The sequence below is a fragment of the Nothoprocta perdicaria genome, unplaced genomic scaffold (genome assembly GCF_003342845.1).
Source record: "Nothoprocta perdicaria isolate Ctin4 unplaced genomic scaffold, notPer1 scaffold_289, whole genome shotgun sequence".
NCBI lineage: Eukaryota > Metazoa > Chordata > Aves > Tinamiformes > Tinamidae > Nothoprocta > Nothoprocta perdicaria.
This window is the reverse complement of record NW_020455520.1, coordinates 330,233-354,036: the sequence shown is the minus strand read 5'-3', so window position 1 is coordinate 354,036 and position 23,804 is coordinate 330,233. Positions and strand designations below refer to the sequence as shown.

General features: G+C 46.7%; 1 protein-coding gene across 1 annotated transcript in view; it reads right to left on the bottom strand.

Moving 5' to 3' along the window:
* The window catches only part of MYO7B (myosin VIIB), a 36,176-nt gene extending 13,367 nt beyond the window's left edge, over positions 1-22,809 (bottom strand). Inside the window, exons 1-30 of the mRNA XM_026041589.1 lie at positions 22,792-22,809; positions 21,598-21,711; positions 21,164-21,316; positions 20,241-20,425; positions 19,316-19,437; positions 18,558-18,700; positions 18,356-18,469; positions 17,424-17,577; positions 16,414-16,490; positions 15,962-16,081; positions 15,601-15,743; positions 14,029-14,239; positions 13,386-13,521; positions 12,969-13,129; positions 12,054-12,104; positions 10,178-10,315; positions 9,108-9,260; positions 8,704-8,802; positions 8,406-8,500; positions 8,071-8,155; positions 6,995-7,124; positions 6,125-6,231; positions 5,384-5,563; positions 4,431-4,640; positions 3,947-4,114; positions 3,602-3,682; positions 2,977-3,104; positions 2,730-2,856; positions 1,515-1,634; positions 766-939 (exon numbers count right to left, since the gene is read on the bottom strand). Of these exons, the coding sequence (XP_025897374.1) occupies positions 766-939; positions 1,515-1,634; positions 2,730-2,856; positions 2,977-3,104; positions 3,602-3,682; positions 3,947-4,114; positions 4,431-4,640; positions 5,384-5,563; positions 6,125-6,231; positions 6,995-7,124; positions 8,071-8,155; positions 8,406-8,500; positions 8,704-8,802; positions 9,108-9,260; positions 10,178-10,315; positions 12,054-12,104; positions 12,969-13,129; positions 13,386-13,521; positions 14,029-14,239; positions 15,601-15,743; positions 15,962-16,081; positions 16,414-16,490; positions 17,424-17,577; positions 18,356-18,469; positions 18,558-18,700; positions 19,316-19,437; positions 20,241-20,425; positions 21,164-21,316; positions 21,598-21,711; positions 22,792-22,809 (3,897 nt within the window). The remainder of the gene's footprint in view (positions 1-765; positions 940-1,514; positions 1,635-2,729; positions 2,857-2,976; positions 3,105-3,601; positions 3,683-3,946; positions 4,115-4,430; positions 4,641-5,383; positions 5,564-6,124; positions 6,232-6,994; positions 7,125-8,070; positions 8,156-8,405; positions 8,501-8,703; positions 8,803-9,107; positions 9,261-10,177; positions 10,316-12,053; positions 12,105-12,968; positions 13,130-13,385; positions 13,522-14,028; positions 14,240-15,600; positions 15,744-15,961; positions 16,082-16,413; positions 16,491-17,423; positions 17,578-18,355; positions 18,470-18,557; positions 18,701-19,315; positions 19,438-20,240; positions 20,426-21,163; positions 21,317-21,597; positions 21,712-22,791) is intronic.
* Positions 22,810-23,804: the final 995 nt, after the last annotated feature.

Here is a 23,804-nt window from a genome sequence, read left to right as displayed (position 1 = left end):
ACACCCAGGGCTTCTCATCTCCTGACAGCAGAAGAAAAAAAGAACTAAAGGCAAGCACGTGTAGTGTACTTGGGTCATTTTTGTACATTTATAGGCACAGGGATGGCATTCGAAAAAAAAGTAAGTTAGACGGTAAGGAGAAAGGCAAGGCAGCTTGCAGTGGGTTTGCAGTGTTTTGTCTGCCTCCCTGTACTTGTGCTTGTCACCCACATGTCCTCTTAACTACACCTGCAAGTGTTGCTGTAGCCTACGCAAAGGTGCTAGCTCTGAATTAATGTGCACYCCGCCGTGGGCACCAAGAAGTCATGCTGCTGAGTGTGTCTGTTCTCACCATTACTGTAAAGAAACAAAGGGAGAGGAGCGCTGCAATGGCAGCAGGTGAGCCAAGGGCAGCAGCCCTGCTGAGGACCTTGGCTTTCAGTGCACGGGCCACGTGGTAGGGACTGTGCCAGCAGCACTGCTCCACACGACAGGGCAGCTGTGTGTCAGGGCGCAGCTGGGAAGTGTGTGGTTGGAGCTGCCTACCCGCAGGTGGCTGCTCCTGGCCTGCTCCAGCAGCTCTGCGGGGCTGCAGGCTGAGCAGGGACACAGAGCAGCAGGACACGGCAYGGCTGCCCTGCCTCTCCCCACAGCAGGCACGTGAGGCCGCTGCGGCACTCGCCTGGGACAGGGCTGCTCCTAGAACAGAGGCCAGGGCGGCTCCTCAGCCASGAGCAGAAACCACAGAGAAGAACACAATTTTCATTCTGATTTTCCACGATTTACCTTGTCAAACACAGCAATGTAGAGTGAAAAGCCAAACACATCCTTCAGCTTGGTTTTATCTGCTATGAACTGACAGATCTCTTTGGCAGTAGAAGCAGAGTCTGCAGGGACAGTGATGCTTTGGCCGTTTAGCAGAGTGACATTAAACATAATGGGTTTCTTCTGCTTTGTTGCCTGCAAGTCAGAATTAAAGAAGAGACACAAATGATGAGCAAAACCTACTTTTCTGTGGAGAAGAAAGAAGATAATTTAGATTTAAAAGCCCCACACTTTGTATGCCCTAGTTGTCAATCATGAAGAGAATCCCCAGTGCTCGTGTGGTTTTCAGTGCATGATCCCTCAGGAGGGTGCATGGTCCAGCACAGGAAGGAATCAAGCTGAGGTCTCCACTTTGGGGTGGGATACGTGTGTAGTTATTAGGCTGACACTGAAAGGCAGGAGGAGGGCAATGTGGCCCTACCACACAGGCGCACTCTGCTAATTTCAAGAGGATGAGCCCTGCTAAGTCCTTTCCAAGGATAATATTAAGAGCTTCTCTCATGAGAAGGTTTAACCTGCAGCTCCTGAGWGGATGCAGGCATCACCTGCATATCGAGTGTTGCAGCTCTGCATTTATTTCCTCTGTTGGACTTGGGTTAACAGAACAGAACCTGCAATTGATTTCCACTGTCTGTGCACCCCGGTTAGGAAATGCAGCYCAGCATGGATGGACCCGGGTGAGTGTGGGGCGGGCAGGAGGGACGCGGCACCTGCAGTTCCAGCCAGCTCGGGGGCTCGCTGCGCGCRCCGTTGCCGTACGTCCGTCGCAGGCGCTCGGCGCAGTACGGGCCGTAGCCCGGCGGCCCCTCRTGGATGAAGTTCAGCAGGTACTAGACACGGGACACAGGAGGCAGGTCAGAGACACAAGAAAMCGTTTCCAGCTCATAGGCTAGGTTAGAGTATTGCTTATGCTTGGTTACAGTTTTCTAGGAAATTTTAAAGATTAAGGTTAGGATTGGTGCTTTGAAAAAGGATTTCAGACACCAAGTTTTTCTGCATTCTGACAAATTTCTAGACTGAAAAGGAAGATTTGGTCAGTACCAGCCTATTCCTTATTTTCAACTATACTGCAAAAATAGTCGAGAATGTTTATTCCTAGAATAAGGTTGGAGCAAGGGTAGGGTTAGTGTTTCCAATGGAAGAACGTGTATCTGGTGACATCCTGTGTGATCAGCTAARCTGGGAAGGGGCCGAGCTGCAGGGCAGGGCTGCAGGTTACGGCTACTTTCAGTTTCAGTAAACTCTCTGGCAATTCTGATGGTTGACACAGAGATTAAAACTGGACTTTGGAAGAGAAGGACTAGAGAAACAGCGCTTTGCAGGGCTGGTATGGCTCAGATATCTTAGTGGTTTTTTTGTTTGKTTKTTTTTTTTTTTCTGCAGGAAAGTGGATTTATCATTTACCTACATTTATAAATTAATGTATCTAAAAAAACCCACATAGTAGAAAAGCCCAATCTCCACTGGATTGTATAAGGTTTGCAGATATAGGGTCATATTTTTTTCTCTCCTTAACTGTGGGCACGGGACTTCAGGGAATACTTAATCACTAGGAGATTGGTAACTGGAGACMGGTTGAAGTGCTGGCAAAGCAGAACTGCAGATAATAACATTTGGCAGATTCTTCACAATATAAGATGTAAAATGAGAGCTGTCATCAACAACAGGATCTGACTCATATGCCATGTCATGAAAAAGAAGTAAACATTAGTATGGCAGCCATTTATTTCAATTCCTAGATAAGCCTATGAGATGAGATAGTTTCTAAACTAAAATCAAAGCACCAGTAGCTATGACAGCCAAATAGTTTAGGTGTCTATTTGTATCAAAATGGTAAATAATAATAATAATAATATCAAAATAATAAATAAGACACGAGGGCAGCTGAGACCTTTAAGCTGCTATAGGAAAGGTGAGCAATGTACCTTCACAAATGTGTCTGAAGGAGGAAAGCAACCCAGGCAAAGGGAGAGAAGGATCCAGCCTCGAGTGTAGCTGCTCCTGTTGCTGTTTTCACTGAGTTGTTTGCAAATCTGGCAATAAATCTCATCTCTGTAATAAAGCATGTGAAAGCAACATGATAAAAGCGTTCCCTGTGGCTTTGGAAAGGGAGTGCTGCATATCCTTGAGGCAATGAGGGTTGGTCCTCGAAAGAAAGTGCAAGTTTCTTACCTGATGGCAGGGCGCAGAATTGCATTGCCAATAATGAAGTGCACTTTTTCAAGGTTGGACATAGGTCTCTCAGAGATCGAGCTGTCCTCTTGGAAAGCCTCTTCTCCACTTTTCAGCTGGTTTGCTACCTGAAACAAACCGAGCAGAACAACAGAGTGATCAGGAAACCTTCCCTTATACCAGGCAGCTCTCAAAGAAATGAGAGATGCTCCATCTTTCTGGCTTTCAACTCCAAATCTTGTGTTACAGCACTATTCTTGCTGCCTTGGAGAAATGCTTTGTATTATCCTGTAAGCACTAAGCACAAGGTGGTTCTTGGGTCTGTTCAGGGATTTGAGCAAACTGTTCTGCAATAGTTCCTAACATTAAAGTTTTAGGTGTCCAGGAGTCCCTCTCCATTGGGAAGGAGTGATGAGAATCTGCCAGGGAACGAATGACATCTGTGTGCATGGAGAGGGTTTCAAAGGAAGGCAAAAAGTGCACCAGGTATCTCCCCTATAGGATGGGATGCACTGGCCTGGAGGGGAAGTGAGTCCCCAGCTGTTGGCATGTAACATCTGTCAGCAGGGGCAAGATAGGAGTCCAGGTAGAGGCTTAGGGAAGCCAATTTATTTCCAGCTCTTACCTTCCCTGTCAGCTTGGAGGACCGTTTCAGCTTCAGGGAGGAGATCCCTTTGGAAATCTTGTTATCCTTTCTGTTGTCTCCCTGTGACACACATTATCATTACTGGAAATTAGTTCAATGCACAGCAAGAATGAGTCACTAAGAAAAGAGAGATGCAAAATTTGGGACTTATTACTCCAAGGAGCTGCAGTGTCCTCCCCTGACTGATAGGGACCCCTCTGCACTTGTTTGATACTTCTGGCTAAAAGTACAACAGCCTGCAGGGTTTCCTTTGCTTCTCTTTCTGTAGAACTGCACACGAACCAAGGAAATCAATTGAAAACACAAAAATCCTGCTCCTCTCACCATATTTGGGCTGTTGCTTCTGAGCTGGACTTGGTTTTTCTTGCCAATTGTGTCATATATCTGTGTCATCACGGAGCTGCTCTTGGTGGTGATGCTCCTGGCAAACATTGCTGGCTCTGGCAGGTCCCCCATGAAGCGCAGGATAACGACCCACACAAGCAGGGAAGCCTGCAACGGCAGAGAGCACAATGAGACACTGCCAAGAGGACCAAAGGCCACGTGCCCCTTCCTCCTGTTGAGATGCACTTTTCATCTACCCAGCTGCACAGACCAGCACTTTGCAGGGAGCACTTCCAGGAGCCCTCATGCCCAGAAACAGAAGACCAAGTAATGCCAAGGTTTTTGCAGCATGGGACTCCTCACTCTGGAAGGCTGCTTAATATCAAGAAAACACTTCTCTCTCCATCCTCCTATCCCTCAGGGAAGACGGGAGACAGTTCTTGGAAGGGAGCAAGTTCACCAGCAAGCAGCAGCAGCAAGATACCAGGACATTGTCCTTGTCGTCATGGTAAAGCAGCGGGTGCCGCAGCGGTTTCCGGATGTGTGTATGTGTAGATGACCCCTGGAAATAGGTAGCTGCAAACTTTGGGAAGGTGTATTCTGCCAAGCCATCTCGTTCTTCTTCTAGCTCCACGCTCATGGGAATCATGTCCAGGTCGACTTCTTCCAGCCTGGTCGGCTTTGTTTCCAAATCCTGCACAGAACACACAGAAGCTTATACTATTTCCCACCACCCATAATATTCTTTTATATAAATATATATACATATATATATATACATATTTTTGACTTGGCTGTAATTCCTCTGGAATTTGGCTTTCCAGGCAAAGCCATGTTCAGCAGCTACCGACAGAGAACTGGGACGTACAACCTGTCGCTCCAGGATGCGTCCATTCCATGCCCCATTCCATGCAGCCTCCCTGGGCTGGCCTTCAGCTGGCCAAGAACGTTGTGGGTTGGAAAACACCAGTGCTACCTCACTGCTCCCAGTCGGCATTAATCTAGACTGCTCTACTGTGCCCCCTGCCCCATTCCACCCTCCGCAGCTGTCAGGACAAGTACATCTAAAATCTTGGTTTTAAGGACATGGAGCTGCACAGACATGTGTAAGCTGGAAAGCACCAAGAAAGCCCTAGCAGCAGAAGGTGGAGTTGGTGCTACAAGGGAGACTGGCACAGTTCAGAGGGTCTGCTGGGGAGACTGAACAAAGTGAACAAAGTGAAGTGATTTTGAAGACGTGCGGTCCCTAAACTGCAGTTGAACAAAAGCTGTTGGGAGCTGACCTCCGAATGCAGTTCCACAGGAGACTGTCTGGGTGACTTAGTTGGGCAGTTCTTGCTCAGTGCATTCACAGGACAGAAAGTCACTGAACAGAATTGACTCAGTGGACTCGTATGAGGGATGAACGTGACCCATGACCACTTTGCAGCTCAGTACCTCAAAGCCCAGAGGAGCCTGTCCTTCTTGGCCTCCAATCATGGAAGGTAAAAATCCAAAAATTTTGTCCACCATTTCTTGGTCACTGATAACATCACCACTCGTTGGCCTGTTGGCAAGAGCATTATTCCTCCGTTGTCTTTCTTCATTTGCCTCTCTCTCCAGAGCAGCCAGGTGTTCCTTTAAACATACAAGTTGGTTAAGCATGGCTGGAACTTCCTTCAGCTAGAATGACTGGGTATGAGGATGAAAGGTGGCTACAAAGGTATTATGTCGATGAGATGTAGCTGTGCCAGTGCAGCACCTGATGGGAAACCAAGTGTTGCTTGTGTTAAGCAGTCACCAGGTTCCAACACATCAGCAGCTTGCACTCACAGCTGTCTTCATGTGCTGTAAGTAATAATGCAATTTTCAAGAACTGTATCATCAAACAATACTACAGGAAAAACACAACATTTCTAATTATCTTTAAAAAAAAGATTTAAAATGTATATGTTGTGTCAGGAGATCATAACAGCATGTGCATGTTTGTCTAAAGTGCCCCTCATACTCTAGATGTGCATGTGTTTGTCTTGGCCCATTTCTGAATCATCCTGGCAAGTGTGCTTATAACTATGTCTGATTTTTCTTGTCCTCTGACACACACCACAGATCTTGGAGCAAGTCTATAGCATGACGTGGGCAAACTGTCCGGTTGGGACYGCAACACAGCATTTCATGTTCCTCGATGCACATACCTACCTTTTCTAACCTCATAGCTTCTTCTCTTGCTTTCAGTGGTCCAAGGACTTGGATAAGACGTTTCTCCTCTTCCAAGCGGATATTCCTGGCTTCCAGCTTGCCCTTGTACTGCGGACAAAGGACCAACCTGTGACTGTTTCTGTACCTCTGGGCTGGCTCCCTTCTGCTGTTGATCAGCTGTCTACACCAGGACCTGATCCACAGCAGGGGCTGTGGTTCTGGCTGGTTCTAGCTTTGGCATTTTAGGAATGGCCCACAGGCAGATAGCTGTGTCCTGTTTGTACAGCATTTAATGCAGGGAGGAAACCACAAGAAGGGCTCCTATATGCTACAGACAGCCAAGGTGATAAATACAGGATTTTTCTGGCAGTGCATACAAAGATACACAAGACTGGCTTTCCCTCATGAGTGGATCCCTAAGAGACATTATCAGGCCCCAATACAGAAAGTGACCTTCCTTTGCAGCAGCAACTGGAACATCTGAAAATCTCCTTATCTTTTATCCTTCCTTCTGTCACGAATATTTCTGCTTGGTCAGTCTGGCTCTGGTGAGACTAACTCTGTGATGAGCACAGACAGCAAGCGTTAGTAGCATCAGCCCCTTTAGCCTCTGCTTCCTGTCTCACCRAGCTCCTATCTGTCAGCCTGCTAACCGCCCAAGTCTGCAACAAGAACAGCAACAACAAAAGTGCTGTGGCAACATTTGTGGGTTGTTAAATATCTATTAGAACCTCATGAAAGCAACCTGGTGTTCACAAGGCATCTGAAGGGATACACGTACCTCTCTCTTCATCCTCTGGTAAGTCTGGCGAGCAAACATGCCCCTCGCATATGCCTGTATAACACGAGCAGCCTTCTGCTGCTCTGTGATCTTCTTACGCATCAGGTATCCCCGGCACAAGGCCTGCAACCTGATGACTGCAGCCCGGGCTGCCTCRTACTCCTTGGCAAGCTGCCGGCTCCGGACGAGGGCCTGCAGGCGCCCAAAGCCCAGCAGAATCTGCAGCAGGTGGAGCAAGAGAAGAGGTTATGGCTCAAAGCCTCCAAGATTCGGGCTAGCCTGGGCAAAGTAGATGACAGCAAAATTCAGTTATTTGATAGCTATACTGGAAGGGGTTATGAGACACTGCTACCTAAGAAAATCCTTTATTTTTCTGCCATGAATGGCTTTAAAAATAGTTTATATAGGTTTGTCTTGAGGACATTCGAGGAAGTGGTGGCAAGAAGCAACAGAGACAGTCTGGGATTACGGCAAGGAAAGGGAGAAAACAGAAATGAAGCCAAGCGACTCGAAAAAATGGCATGGCCTTGAGAGAAATGGGTGTGACAAGGCCAAGAGAAGCAACAGAAGGGAATGGGCCAGAGCACAGGGCAAGACAGGCTCTTCAGGCAGGAATTGTGTCACTTGTGGAAAACAGAAAATGCCATTTTTTCCTCCCTATAGAACCCCACAGAATGGGATGTTATATTGTAATAGTAATCTSTCCCACACAAACACACAGTATGTGAAAGCCCCAAACACAGCGTAGCTTTCCTTACCCTCAAGAGCCCCCAGCTCCAGCAGTTCAATCCTTCTTTTCCATCATGCGACAGGAGCTGATGACTTTTTGCTGAGTTCCAGGTTTCCTGCCCCAGTGGTGGCACGTGCTGCGCTCACCACATGCGGGGACGGACAGACGCCCGCCCTGCACGTCTGCCTGGACTCGTGTGCCCGGGCACCGGAGCCAGCCCCGCTACAGCTTGGGTGAGTTACTGGTTCACCATTGAGCAGGGGCAGCTTCACTGAGCCATGAGGTGTCTCAGGACCCTCTTCAGACCTAACCAATTCCTTTTTTACACCCTGCCTTTTTGCCTCTCTCCCCTTCAGTTTTGAGTGTCTTAGTTCCTAATTCTCCGCTCAATGCTGTAAAGCACAGTATATAAATACACATTTACTTGTCTCTCACCATTCGGAAGTCCTTCCGGCAGCAGTAGCCTCGCCAGGCTGTCTGAATAGCGATAGCAGACTTCCTCTGCTTCAGAAACAGCTTCCTAGGCAGACAGACAGGTGAGGGGACAGGCAGTAGGTTATTGCTGCTGCTTCTTATGATAAACTGAGAAAGAATAGAAGTGGTTGCTTTTTTTTTTGTGTGCAAAATCTGCCTAGATACACTGTGTGTTCTAACATGACGAGAAGCGAATTCAGAGCTAATGAAAGGCAAGGAGTGATACACTTTATATGTGAAAATGCTTTGTTCATGTTAAAGCACTGAAGCAAATTCTTTTCTTTAATGTCACTGACCTGTCCTTGACTCCTCTCATCACCTTCTGGATAAGAAGCACCTTATCTGTGAGTACCTTGTGTCGTTGCAGCTCTAGTACCGTGTCATGATAATCCTGTTAAAGGAAAATATGTTAATAGAACAGAAACCTTCACAAGTTCTGAAAAATGGACGTATGTTCTGAAAGAGGCCCAGAATCTGGTGCCCCAGAATCTCGTCCTTCTGGGTCACCAATCTTTTACAGTCCGTCAAGCTTTACTCTGAAGCACCCATTTTATTTTTCAGGAGAAGAGGTTACAAACTGTCTTTCTTACTTACTTTAAGGAAAATCTTGGTTTTTCCAACTTGCCAGCCTTCATCCTTGCCCAGCACCGCTTCGGAGATGCTGATGCAGCACTTGCGAGCATCATTCCTCAGCTGCTGTGCAAAATCACCATCACATTAGGGCTTGTTTGGAAACACGACAGCTATACTAGGTAAAGATCTATTGCCTGGCATTTCAAAGGGCAAACAGAAATGGCTGAGGTGTGAGGTGAAGTCCAGTTTTACCAGACCTGTAAGCACCTCTGCTGTTCTCACTAACATCCAAGTGAGGATTTAACTATTTAACTGCAGTTCCTGGGATGACAGCTCTATGCCAGTCGCAATCCAAGAGTGGATTTCTGTTCTGGMTAAGACTAAAGCCCGATAAGGAGACGTTCAACTAGCCTTAAATCACCAACCTGTTCTCGAGCAGAGCCTGGCAGGAGRACTCTATATCTCTCAAAGAACTCCTCAAAGCTGTAGCGAACTGGGTAGCCAGCCTTCCTGATGCGAATGGTCTCCATCATGCCCGAGTAGCGCAGCTGCTGGATACACAGCTCTCGGTCGAATAACTGGAGGGGAAGGCGGACAAGGAGCGGCCTTAGTGCAGAAGGAAGCTGCAGCATCCCTCGAAGCACCTCTATTAACCTCTGGCCTTAGACCAACTGCAGAATGGCACCATATTCTTTCCTTGGTTGCACTTCTTATTTTAGTAGCCTAAATTAATTAACTACAGCCATAAACAAGTCATTTTAAAGGGTCTTCAGACTTCCGTTTATCACAAAATTGATAAGCAGTGGAAACAATCCATTAAGTTTGGTCTGCTTTAACAACTGTTTCCAATTCTCTAGCTGCAGTTTCAGATGAATTGCTCATATTGCACATTTTGCAAGTGCAAGTAACAGTAGCAACTGATGCCCTTTGGGCACAGTCATGGAAAGCACAGCAKGAGGGCTGCTCCTCTCTTGTAATGCAGAGTAAAAATAGACTCATAAAACCTTTTGCATTACTTTGGGACAGATGAACTCTCTTGACCAGCACCATTTGAGGACTTTGTGCAGAACTAGGTCAGGATCTCCTGAGTTCTGGCCAAGCCCCTTGCTGAGGAGCCTGCTCCTCTCCTGTAGTGCTGCATCCCTCCTCTGCCAAACACCAGCAGCACTCCTCTGTCAGACTGCTGCATCATACGGTCAGTTTGGGATCATCACTTTTATTTCCCTTTGTCTCCTTCAGAGGAGCCTAGAAAATTTTCTCTTTTTTTCTTTTTTTTTTTTTTTTTCAGAACAGGGGTGGCTTTTACAACTCTTTTGGGAATAGACCTATGTGCTTTTTCTTACTGTCTATCACTTCATGATGCTTTTAGAGATGCTTTTATAAATTAACATTGCTGAATCCTACTGTCCTTTCTATGGCAGTAACAGCTCCTACTCCACAGCTCTTTCTCCTTATGAAGTTTACTGAGACAAGGCCTTGTGCTGTTAAACATTACCAGAGGTTTCTTGAAGTCATTTGGTTTGATGCAGCGGATAAAGTATGGCTGACACTGAGCAAGGATTTTCATGAGCTTCTCCAAGGATTGCTTGAACTGTCCCCCCAGCGTAGAGAGTCGCTTGGTGGTATCCGAGCCCTGGGAAGAAAAAGCAGGTGCTGACTGCTACATCCTTCACTGTTGGGGCAAATTAATACATTTTTGTACTTTTGTACCATGTCAGAAAAAGTTAGTCCCGTGCATGGGACCGAAATCTTCCATCTGTATCTTATAAATTTGGGATTATTCTTGTGAATAACCTAACGAGCTCCTTGACCTACCCGGAACACTAAGTTCTAGTGGTAGGAGGGAAATGTGAGGAAAGAAAATTCACCCGGGGCTTCACCCACAGAGCTTTGTCTCTTCCAACCAGGGCTGTGCTCCCTGCAGGGTCTGGGTGCCAAGCTGCTGTTCATGGCCTGCAGGCTTGATGAGAAGCAACTGCTCCTAGGGCAGCAAGAACCTCCAGGCCRGACAGTTTGGTTGTGGCTCATGAGTAACTGGAGCTGCTAAGGATCCAGAGAGCTCAGTCCTTCACGGTGAGGTGACTGGGCTCCTCGCCCATTACCAGAGCACCAGGAACTGAAAAGGCAGTTTCAGGAGGAGGATCAGYGGGGAACGCCTCCGCGTGCGGCCGCGGATGCCGTGCGCTGCCTCACGGACGCCGTGCTGAGGCCTGCTCCTCGCTGCAGCGGCGCGGGGAGCCCCAGCGGGGCGGCAGCTGCTGCCCTTCCCGCCGCCCTCCTGCAGCTTCCCTGAAGGCCTCCGCCTCTGTCCCTTCCGCGTCCGGCACCGCGGGAGCCTTCAGTCCTGCCTCGCGGTATGCTTTTAGTGTCACACGAMATTACGGTGACAACAGGGCATGTTCTTAGCAACAGGTAAGGACTCCCCCGGTGTTTATCATACGGCTATTTACAAGCCTCAAGGTAACAAGTGCAGCACTACACAGGTGAGTATAAAGGGCCCTCCCTCCCCTCCTCTYTTTTGTGGTTGAAATAAGGAAATCATTTAAAGTCAGTGGCTGCCCTCTGTCATAGTCCTCCCAGTGCCTCCCTTGGCTGGTTCTTAGCTTTAACGTGCCATTTTAACACTCCAGTTGCCACCTTCTGCTTTAGCTACAGAGCAATGCTGCCCTCCAGTGACAAAACACTCRTGCCACTGGAAATCCGTCCCTGAGAGTGTCTCTAATGTATCCCAGGTCTGCCAAGCATTTGTTTGAGGTAGTTTTAAAGTCAAATACATACTCAAGCTGTAAAGTTAAGCTGTAACCTGCTGTTAAAGCAGGTGGCACTCCCAGATCTCAGGGGCCCTTCTGCCRTACCGTGGGTCAGTGGGATGCCCAGGGCTGCAGCCCATGCCCTCGTGCTCTCACAGAGCACCTCCAGATGAGCCAGTGTTCAAACTAAATTGCTGCCTGGGTGGTGGGGAATTGTCTCCTCTGGCCGGTGACTGAGGAGAGCAATTGTGAGGCCTCAAAATAGCAAATAGTCTAGCAATGGACTATCAAAATAGTAACAGATTTCCCAAAGAGGGCCAAACCTATTTGAAATTATTAAGGGCCTTCAGCTGCTGCATCTGCATTTTGAAACAGGTAGCAGCCCCCATTTAATAATTCCTTTCTTGACATGCTACTGTATTTTCTACATGTCTTCCTAAGGAAAGATTTTTTTTCCAGTAACACAATCTTCTTTAAAGAGGCAAAAGCCATTAAAGTATCACAGCAACATAGAGAGACCTGAAATTTAATCTCAAGGTATTCATAGCATTTAGAGATGCTAAGTTCATTCTCTTTTGCTACTTGTTCTTTTTTGACTTTCTTCTMCCCCAGGTTATTTACCTGTCCATGGCCAGATGTTCTAGACAGCAGAAAGCCACACTGGGTTAAAGACTGAAGAAGACAGAACAGGATCAGAAAATAGAGCCAGGAGAGTAGGCAAAAACAAGATATTATAGCAAATGGACTATTTGCCCTATGCTTTGAGAGGTAAACACAGAGATATATGCATTAAAAGCAAAGATAACTTCATGCAGTACTGACACTGCATGGTTAAAGGGTCAGAAATCAAGATAGGTGCAAGCTGCAGCAGAGCAGCTTGAACCCTGCCCTCRCTCCTGCCAGCACGCTGCACTTTGCAGTCTCTTCACTGGGTGCAGCACGAGGCCCCCAGGGCACAGAGACTGTCTCCGGGAGTCCCTCCTGGGTGCAGGCGGCCACGCAGCTCCCTGTGCCCGTGCAGCTGGTTGGTGTGCGTGCCAGCCAGTCCCCTGTGCGCCAGGAGCCAGGCCAGGAGTCGGGAAGCGGCCGCGCAGCCCGCCCGGTGCTGGAGCCTGAGCCCGCACTGCGCACGCTGTGGGGCAGCAGGACCGGGGCAGTCCCGCTCTCCTCCCTCCCAGCTGCGTGGCACAGAGGGTGGACACYCTGGGTGCCCCAGAGGACACCCACAAAGCCCACCCATGTGCCAGCARTGTGTGGGGAGGCAGCACAATGCACGTTTGCCCGGCACGGCCACACACAGGTCCAGGGACACAGCCTCTTCCAGCTGTGACCCAGGGGACCGGCTGACACTGCGCTTGTCTACAGCGTGAATGACAGACCCTGGCTGCTCTTGGAGACTCCCTTGCAGAAATGAGCTGAATGAAACAGAGAGAGATTTGCAGAGACAGCGCGAAACAAAGARGCCAAGAGCAGACAGAGTCGCACGGAAGGGATGAGAGATCGGTTGTCTTTGCAACCTATTGCCAATAAACCAACCTTGTAGGACTGGTCACCTCCAAGATGCCGAATGGTCCCACGGCCAAGACTAGGTGGAGTTGTTTCCACCTGGAAAATCTGCCTCAGGAATTTGTTTTTGGAGGAATGGACCACCTGCATTACATTAGCACTCAACGTGTCTCGATTTTTCTCCAGGAAATCTGTAAGACGGAAACAAAATTGGCTTGTTATCCCTGTAGCTGGCTGGCTTTGGGACAACTTTGTTTTTCTGAAATCCATCTCATTTACAGTAACTTTCAGATTAGTTTAAAGTAATCCTCCTGACTTCAGAAAAGCAAATCCRGAGGTAAGGTAGAGTCACAGTGAGAGACCAGAGCTCAACACTGCCCAGTGTCGCACACCCACAGCACGCCGTGCCCTTATCTCCACCCTCCTATCCAGGAGAAACAGGTTCACCTTTTGATTGATAAAAGACAACCCCGGCAAAGTGGTTGATGCCAAACTTGGTGTCATGGACGCTCTTAGGTGGGATGTATACGTTGCTTTTGCCATGCAGGGAATTGATTTTGACGAGCATGGTGGCATCTGTGCCCTAGGAATAAACACAGGCAGAAAAGGACAATAAAATAGATTCCCCCTGGCAGCACTGGTCCCAGCTCTGTTAACAAATGGAAGTGGTGTTCAAAGACAAACCTCCATAATATTACTAACATCACCAGGTATGTTAAGAACTTTTGGTGTCCTGTTTAAGATAACTGGCCTTTGCAGAATAGCATTTCTTCACAGTGCTCACAATAATCAAGTTTGTCATCCAGGGAAAGAGAAAGCTACAGTCCACAGAACAATACCCAGACAACATGTGCATCCAAATATTTCCTGAAGAGCCACTATAAATGATCACAATTCTCTCTGTCTGGAACAACAAAAGAGTTTTGACAGCCAGGTACCAGAAACAGCACATGCTGACAAAGAACGAAGCACCTAGAGAGTTAACTCACCTAGTGAGTTAATTTAAGAGGGACAGCTGTGGGGAGAAGACACGGGCTCTCAGAAAGCCTCCTTTGCACGGGCCCTTCTGTGTGTAAAGTCAAGCACTCACCTTTGGGAACTTGCTCTCTTCATCAATGAGGGAGATGATGTTCATGGGCTTGAGCGCAATGATTTCCAGAGCTTGGTGGTTATCGGTGAAATCAATGTTATTCCAGGAAATGTGCTCCGCAAGGTACTCCTCTTGCTCCAGCTTGAAGACGTGGCGGACGAAGAACTGCTGGAGGTGTTCATTGGCAATGTTAATGCAGAGCTGCTCGAAGCTGCAGGCAGACAACACGGGGACACATGGTCATCTGTGCTTTGGCAAGTCCTGCACTGCTCTAGGGKATTTGTTTGATCTCTGTACTAAATGCATACACAGATCTACTGCTCCTATATTCTACAGTGATACCACCACTGCATGTTGTCAACCCTATCTACATAAGGAACACAACTGGTCTTTGCTGTGATCATYGTGAGCAGGAACAAGCCAGATGAGGACAGAGCGTTGCTGGGTAAGCAGTGAAAAATGCCATCTATGTTTCAAGAAACTCTAGAGATAATGGGGGATATCTGAATGTGAAACTGCTATAAATGACAATATGATCGTGTGACCCATTCTTACCTGCACAGGAACTAGGGCTTCGTTTGGCAGTTAGTCCTGGATGCTGCCCCTGAGCTTAATTACTAGGTAACGGGGGGCATGCTGTGTGTGCCTGTGCTGTGCTTGCCACAGTGAGGCTTCACTTGGGCCGCAGCCTCTGGGAACAATACCAAGTAAGAGAAAAGGACAGGACAGCTAGGAGATGGGTTTGAATGGTTCCAAAACTCAGGGGGGGATATTATCTTGCTGATAGCACAGGCTGAAATGGACTGGAAAAAGATCTCAATGAAGAATAGAAAAGAGAATGAAAAAAGCGGAACATTTTAGGTTGCATGTCAAGGACAGATGACAAAGGTGGAGGGAAACAGCAAAAGCAATAATAATAACTTTATTTGGCAGAGTTGTTTATCTTATATTCCACTAACATTAGCATGCCCAGCTGCAGTCCATTGAAAAAAAAAATGCTGCTCCAGTGGAGAAGGGCAAACAGAAAGGATGCCTTGGAACAGAAGGCAGCAGTGGCAGAGGTAGCAGTGGGTCAGTGGAGAGGCAGCCCCGTGCTTTGAAAGCTTGTCCTTAACACTAGGGAAATGAAGCAGTGCAGGGAAAGGGGCAGGGGAACACAGGGCAAGATGGAAATATGAGCTGAAACAGGAGGCACAGCACAGCCTCCCTTGTGCTGTGTACAAAGCATGTAACGGGAAACCTGGTAAAAATGTCGTGGAACAGGGAAGTTAGGCACAGGGATATGGGAACATGTAGTATCTGCTCACATAAGGGCTGCCTCCCTTCTGCAGCTGCACGGCCATTACTTTGACCTGTGCAATGGCTGCATAATGAAGACCGGCAGAGAAGTGGGAAGTATGAGCATGCATCCATGCAAGATTGTCACAGAAATCTCAGGAATGAAAATTTCACCACTTCTCTGAGAATCAGGATGATAATGAAAGAACACTCTTCTATTTGTTCCTTCATTCGTTTCCTTTGTTATCAGCTGCTTTTCAGTTCCTCAGCAGAAATGAGTCTGGAACCTCCTACCTGTTGTTGTCAAAGTTTTCAAACCCAAAAATGTCCAACAGCCCAATGGAGTATCGTGTTTTTTTAGGGTTCTGAGAAGCTGGGTTGAAAATAGCTGAGTTGATCTTGTTCACTATCCACAGGAAAATCCTTCCATATATACCCTGCGGAGAAATGAAGAGGAAGTGAGAGCCCATCACTACAGTCTTGGGCATATCTGACTACTTGTTATTGTACTGCCACAGTGGAGTCAAACTATGCCTGAAAACTCCCATGATGTTTGCCACATCAGGGGCTTGAACCATGGAGAGAGATGGCTCTGACATCTCTCTGACATCTAACATAACCTAATTTTAAACAGAGGAGATGTTAGCACCAGTACCTTAACAAAGGCGTCCCTTCCATCCGCAGCTTGAACTATGCTCAGAGGCCTGGACACACTCTCTCCTCGGATAATGATGGAGTGGTTTGTGAGGCTGTTCTGGAGTTCCCTGGAGTCTACCTGCAGGAAGAGTCATGGCATCCTGGTCATTCTAAGCGTGATGGATACAGGAGAGTCAGCAATAAAGCCTGTCTCAGGAACAGGGCTCTGCAAACAGGGGACACAAGCGGCCTGTCCAGCGGGATTCAAGTGAGGCCTCTTCTCCCAGACAGATTTCCTTGCTCAGAGAGACTTGTGCAACACTTGATATACTTGAGAATCATCAGGAGGAAGGGGACGTGCCCTTTCCACGTRCATCCATACAGAACCAAATGCTCCCCAGAGACATTCTTGTCAAAGCAATCAGGGAGCGAGGGCAAAGGAGAGAACTGAGAAAGATGAGAGGCTGTTACCTCAAGCAGTTTGGTTGCGATCGAAAAGTGTGGCGAGTCCATGACATCGGAGCAGTCCAAGTTATCGTACACTGCCGCTAGAACGAGGAAACAGCCAATCTCAGGGTGAATCACTTCTGCTATGCYGTCACTGCAGCTGTATTTCTCTAACCCTCTACCTCTGTAAATGTGGTGAGTCAGAAGTTTCCTAACACAACTCCCAAGTATGAGAATTTTACTAAGGAGGGTTCTAATTTCATTCAGGCTTCTTACCCTGGCCTCAGAAATGGGGCAACTCTGGAAGCAGCAAAATTCACAAGCATGTTACTTAGAAACTGAAGCTACTGGGGGTCTGGGAAGGTAGTAGCTGACTTCAGAAAATGTGTTTCTGAAAAGGAGTTTTTCCTAGAATCTGTCTTACTGACATTTTAGAAAATGAAAGCATGAAAATTCTTTCCTGCATAAAGGAAATCCCACATTTTAGCAGCCACCTTTACAGAACCCAACTGTCATCATTGTATTGGATCCCCTATATCACAAAGGGAGAAAAAAGGCCCCTTCCTAAAATGCCAGAGCTGCTGGTGGGTGAATTGGACTGTGTTGGTGCTGTAGCAGGAGCACCTTTGTGCTTGGTGAGTGTTGACCAAACCCAACCAGGAGAAGGGCCGCTCTTATCTCCACCGCACGCGTGACTCATCTGCTCCTCTCTCCTGCAGCTACCATCAACAAACATTAGCACGGCATTACAGTATCCAGTGCTTCAGTTTGTGTAATAAGGGCCTATTTATAACCATGGAAACCTGGCAGCAAGATAAAATAATTAGGTGATGTCTTTCAGAACAGCAGCCAGAGGAGTTACCAATCAATCAGAACTACATGGTGTTTATCTGCCTGCTCTTTCCACTTTGCTCGCCCACCCATTTACACGGGCCAGAAAGCACAGCCYGGCTGTACAAAGGAAGCAGGCAGCACCTCGATGCTTTTAGCATCAAGACCGAGGAAAAGCCAAGCACAGAGGATGCCAAGTCTACCTTCAAACTCCACATTGCCCAGGTGCAGAATAGCAGCCAGCAGCTTGCTGATGTCCCAGTGCTCYGAGTCGGAGAACATGAGGATCTTCATAGCGGAGCGGATGTGCGCGTACTCCTTGGCGTCGTTCCTGCCCTCGCAGGATGTGCACTCGCCCTGTGCGGTGGATGGTAAAAAGCAACCCAGAAAAGGCAATGCTAACACTGAGTGCAAGAGAGACAGAAGAATCCAAAGGCAGAATCAGGAAAAACTTCAGCAAGGCCTGCACGGCAGATGCTGCTCCTCAGATAAACTATTTTCAACCTCAGTGGAGCTGAGGAAAAGTCTTTTCTACTCCTGTTATCAGCAGCGACAGGTTGTGGTGATTACAGAAGTGAAGCATTCCTAGATGTTTCTGTTCACAGCATGGAGAACAGCTACTTTTGCTAACTGCTGATCTGAATAAAAATYTCACTTATATCCTGCTCCTGCCACCGCGGCAACATAAACCCAGACCGGGACATTTACATCAGATGCTGAAGAGTAAATACCACCTTCCTGCATTATGTATATAAAAGTTATCAGCTATAAGTACTAAAATTATTTTCACTGTTTCTGCTATGAACACTTTGCATTTCCTTGCTCATTTGCTTACTCTCCCTGGTGTGAGATCCCTTGAATTCATCAAAAATATTTGCCACTTGCTTCAAGATGCCCTTGATCTTTCTTTAGGCTGACTTTGATAGAAAGCTTTGAACTGCCACAAGCTGCTACTGGTAGCTGCACAAGTCTCTGAAACTGAGGTTCACACCACTTCTGGTGTTGCTGCTTCCAGTGCCTTAGCAAAGGAACAATTAATTTTTGGCAGCTACCCATCTGTAGCTCTATTCATTGGATTTCCTTGCTGGGAGAAGCAAATGGCAGATGAGTAATGAAGAAGAAGGCAGCGTTTTACCATAGTGAGATAGGTGTACTCTGAAGCAGTGCCCAGATTCAACATCTTTTTCTGCTCCACATTCATGCCCATGAGCATGCAGTAGAAGATATGATAGTTCCTCTCCTCTCGAGCCTAGAAAGAAAGAGGCCAATGGACAGACTCGTGGACACAGGTTCCCGATACAGGAGCAGGCAGGAGGGGCCTCTGCAGGTGCCTTTACCTGCCGGCAAACCCGGGACTTCTCCAGAAGAAACTGTTCTATTCGGGCTCCTTCTATCACACCATTTTGGTTGAAGTGGATATCAATGTATTTCCCAAAGCGGCTTGAATTGTCATTCCGAATCGTCTTGGCATTTCCAAAAGCTGATGGGAAAGATTATTGTAGTTAATGAACATCAAGAGGGTTTTTTTCCTGCTGATATTTTACATGTTGTGCTCCAAATAACAGTGCACTGAGAATATCTGGTCTCAGGCTGCCTCCTGAAGACAGGACAGGCATACTATAGATCCAGACATACATCCTGAAGACAGGACAGGCATACTATACATACTATAACTGAACAGACAGCCCAAATATACCCTATATGTAGCCCAGCCAAGACAAGCAGGCCACTCTGAGGACCTTCATAAGGACTTGGTAGGAGCCCACTTGATCTTCTACAGAAAAAGGGGGATGTGTCAGGGAGCTTCCCTACAATTATGGCCTTGCTTGGACAGTTACTTTGTCACAGGCTGATGCAAATGCCAGTCACAGGGGGGTTCCAAAAGGCTCCTGTGCTCCTGCAGTTCTGGCTTATACACTGCTGTAAACTTGTGGGGATGTGGTAGAAAAGTCTGAAGAACTCCTGCCCTCCACTGCTGATGCTTCAGAGATGTTAGCAAATAAAGTGCATCTAGAGCCTGTTGCTGAGTTTTTATCCTGATACAGAGGTCTGGAAATGAAAGAGGTAAGTTAGGTATTTTTGCTAAATAACTCACCTTCCAGAATGGGGTTGGCCTCTAGGATTTGTTGCTCTATCCAGGAATGCTGGCCACTGATAGCTGCCAAAAACTGTAGTATTAATTTGGTGCTTTCAGTTTTCCCAGCTCCAGATTCTCCACTGCAGTAAGAAGCAAGATACATTACAGTCTTTCTTTCTTCTTTTTGGTAAGAGTAAAAACATACCACTTATATTTACCCTGTGAATAGACTATCTTTCATGAAGGACTAGAGAATTTTAGCCTTTCACTATCTTATGTACTAAAAGGGAAGTATTTTTTTAGATCTTTTTAGATTAGACTTATATTGAGAAATAAATTCTCCCACTGATTAGAAATGAGCAAACCCACGGACAATTTCCTGTGATGTTCTGCAAATTAAATGACCACATGCATTTTTTATTTAATGCATTACCATATTTTCACTACTTCTGAGTTGCCTCATCTATATTAGATATTATTGCAATGAAATAATCTGATTCTTCACACTGATGATTAACACAAAATGGATACATGGTAATTTTTTATATAGGATAAAGAAAGTCTCTGTCATCTTCAGATGAGCAAAAGCTATGTTTCTCCAGGTGGTCTCGTTTCCAGGAAATGTATGAAATACAAGTACCATGCTCTAAAAAGTTGTCCTACATCACTCAGGTTCATATTCTATTTTCTAAATGAAGTGTCTTTGTGCAGAATGTTCAAAATGTCTGGGGGCAAACGATGGACTTTGGAAATCCCTTGCTTCTATTCTGCTTTTTGTAACCTTAACAGAAAATGAAGTAGCAGGAAGAAAATATTTCCTCCGTGTTATCTCTAATCTTATCTGTGCACTCTCCTTTGCAAGGTCTCCTTTGTCCACAGAAGTGCCCCCAAAACATGCCAGACCTGCTGGTTTCTGCTACTTATCTCCTGTGAGGCCAGTCACCTGATCACACAGCACTGGTCTCTCTTATTCCTCTTCATGTTGAAATAGCAGTTGTCTGCAATGGCGAAGACATGAGGTGGCAGCTCTCCAATCCTCTTGTTGCAGTACAGCTGGATCTGATCGACTGTGTAGAGGGGCAGCAGCTGGTACGGATTCACTGCCACCAAGATGGACCCTGTGTAAGTCTAGAAAGCAGGTATGAGAGTTACCTCTGGCAAACAAAATACAAGCAAGGACATCGCAGGATGGAAATCTGGGAGATCCACAGCAGCAGTTAGGCAAGGCTAAGAGCTGGGGTCCTCACTAGGAATTGTTACTAAGTGTGTCAGGACGTGGAGTTTTTGCAAAAGGAAAAACACTAACCATAACCACCTGGCAAAATCAAAATTCCTCTCACTGTCTCAATCTAAAACGTGCAAAAGGTCAGTTTGTCATTATCCTGTGCTGTTGTGCAGCATTATGACAAGCTGCTTTTTTAAATTTTCAGCTTTTTTCTTGATCAAATCAAGCAAACACTGGCTTTGAATGGATGACAATCCAAATCATGTCACTGTCTGCTATTTAGGCAAATAACATATAACAGCTACAAGTAACACGAACATGTCCCCTCTAGCAGGAAGCTGTAACATGGACTGTGTATCTAGCTAACTGGCAGCCACCAGTGGGAATAATCACTCTAGGAGAAAGTAAGTGGGATCACTCCCTGTGCATGTCAGTGCTCTCAGAGGCCACTGTCATCTCTCTTCTCTGCAGAGAAGAAGTCCTACRATGAACAAAGACAAAAACCGTGTTGAGTCTCATTAGCATCCTCGGTCAGTCAGTCAGGAAAGGAAGCAGATGTCACCGTGTATGAAGGGAGATTGTAGGCTGCTGTTCAGGGCACCCAGCGGGTCATTTCTGGCAGTGCTGGACCTGGTACTCACGTAGATTTTGTGCTCCTGGTGGCGGATGAGGAGGTTGTGCACCATGCCTGCCTCATGGAGGTCCCCGAGGCGGATCATGTCCTCCACGCCCTGGACAGAGGAGGGGTGCATCGGGCGCACCATGTGCATGTTCCGCGCTGTGATCCAGTGCTCCTGCAAGAGGCAAGGCAGCGGTGCTGAGGAGGTTTATCGTGGCTCCGATGCAAGCAAAGCAGAAAGGCAGGTTAGACTGTAACGAACTTGACTGTAATCCATGCAGCATGTCCCATAAGTCACAGTTGGCCGAGCTGCAGGAATTAAYAGAAGTTCTGCTGCCCATAAGAGATGATAATTTGGCTAGTTGGAGCTTGCCTCTGATACAGTGTGGTCCTTCTTTTGTGACAAAACTTTTAAATATTACAATCTTCCTTTACAGAAATTCAGGCATAGCTCACCTTGCCTTCATCATCCTCCAGCAAGATCCGTCCTGAGTCCGAGTCCTTTACAACTGCCCCAATAGGAACATTAAATTCGCTGCTTGACTGGGTTTCCAGCCACACATGATCACCCTGGAGAGAAGAAAAACTGTCAAGAACAGTGACACACTCAATGTAGCTCACAGCCATGCATCTCTTGGTTTCATTTTTTTATTGCTTTGACTTCTTCTGCAGTGTTTTTAACTAGACAAATTCCTCTGCTCAAAGCAGTACAATATAATGGTTAGTGTACCAGGACCTCAGSGGTTTATTTCTAGCCCACAGCCAACCTGGTACGTGATTTTGGACATGTCACCAAGCCCAGCTGTTTTACAAGAGGAAATGACACAAAGGACAGTGGTTGCCCAGCTCCACTGCCTCCTAGAGACGGCAGGAGGGAAGACTGAATGCTTACAAAGCACTCTGACAGCCTCATATTACCTACAGTATTCATATGGAATACTGGAAACAAAGACATAACCAGGGATTAAAAAAAGATGGATAGACAAGATCTTTGGAAATGTAGAGGGTTCTACTGCTGTGGTTTTAGATAGATATTCTCTCTGCTGTCACTCAAATCACTGGGAAATATGAGAGCCTCCATGATCCCTCTGAGGAAGCAAAACCTGCATTCCTTGTTTAGGCCAACTCCTCTCTTGAGAAAGAAGCCAGGCAAGATCTTGCCCACAGAGAAACAAGCAGGCAGAACTGCTCTGTCTCTGAGGGAAGGGGTGAGCTAAGGCTGCTCCCCATTGTTGCTTCAGGCACTAATCCAAGTTCAAACAAAAAGTGTTATTATAATGGCTAGCTATTTATTATAATGTAAATCTGGYAAGTGTAGGTCCTATTTAGGGTATAAAATAAATATGCTATTTGGGTATAACTGGTTCAAGAAGAAAGAGAGCCCTGCTCTGCACTCAGACTCCATGGGCAATCCCTGTGGCTTCAGTGACAGCCCTTGAGGTTCAGGTCACCAGCCCAGTGTGAGCAGGGCAAGGCTGGCCCAAACCAGGCATGACATCTCTGCAACTTGATGCATCTTATTTGGTACTGTGTTGCTGCTGGGTTACTGATGCTTTTCTTTATGAGCTGAACCACGTTAGGATCCTTTTTCTTCTCTTTGGGCCTCAGGCTAGTCACTAAATCCCAGCAAAGCACCTTGCTGAAACTTACCTTCCTGAAAACCACCATTCTGTTTCGGAGCACCGACTGCAACCTGCAACCCCCGAAAGAAGAACATGAATTAGGCCAGCGAGGAGCTTGCACTTTTGTTCAGAAGAGACAGCGGCATGGAGATGTCTGCAGGCAAAGAGTAACAGCGAGATGCCTTAATGATTGTGTTTACTGACATAAAGAAAGCAAAAGAGGTCATAAGACAGTACATCCGATGTGGAAACAAAGAAACCATTTCTCTGAAGCCAATAATTTGCAACACAAGGGTGCACATAACCCTGCAGATACTCTCCAAAGAAGTCCCTGTGCACATTGTCCACACCAAATAGTCCCCTCAGTCTAGGCATACTTATCGGCTGAATTTCAAACTTAAGTTTAGCTCAGGAATAACAAGCCCCCRCTCAATGCAGTGTAATTCATTACCCAGATACCTTTGGCTAGTGCACTGGCCCAGCACTGTGTTCCAGTGACACAGATTTAATCCTTACTCTCCTGAGCTGCCCAGCGTGCTCAGACTCCTGCAGCTTGAAGCTGCTGCCTGCTGCACAGCGAGCTCTGGAATTAACTTCCTCGGTAGTAGCGGGAGTGGCTGCAATGGCTGGGCCAAAAATAAATTCTATTTCTACCATTTTGTGATGTATTATTAATGCAGGCTTTTCAAATACTTTAGAACTTCCTGCTTGGCCAGAGCTCAGTGAGGAGGTGCTGGGCCATTGGCATCCCTCCTTCCCCTGCTGTCTGAGGCACACCTCTTGTAAATTATTTGACAAGAGGATGAGTGGACAACTCATCATTAGCAGGAAACTGATCTTTGATGCTTGTTCCGGATAAGCCCGGGATCTCTTGGAACACCTGCCCATGAAGGAAAGCGAGACCGGCTCGAGTTTTATCCAAATGCTTGAATTCAGATTTCGCATTTTCTCATTTTGGCCCCAAATAAGCCTGGGTGATTTTTTACCAGGTTGTCTGGAGATTTTGAGCAAACAAAAAAAAAAAAAAAAAAAAAAAAAAAA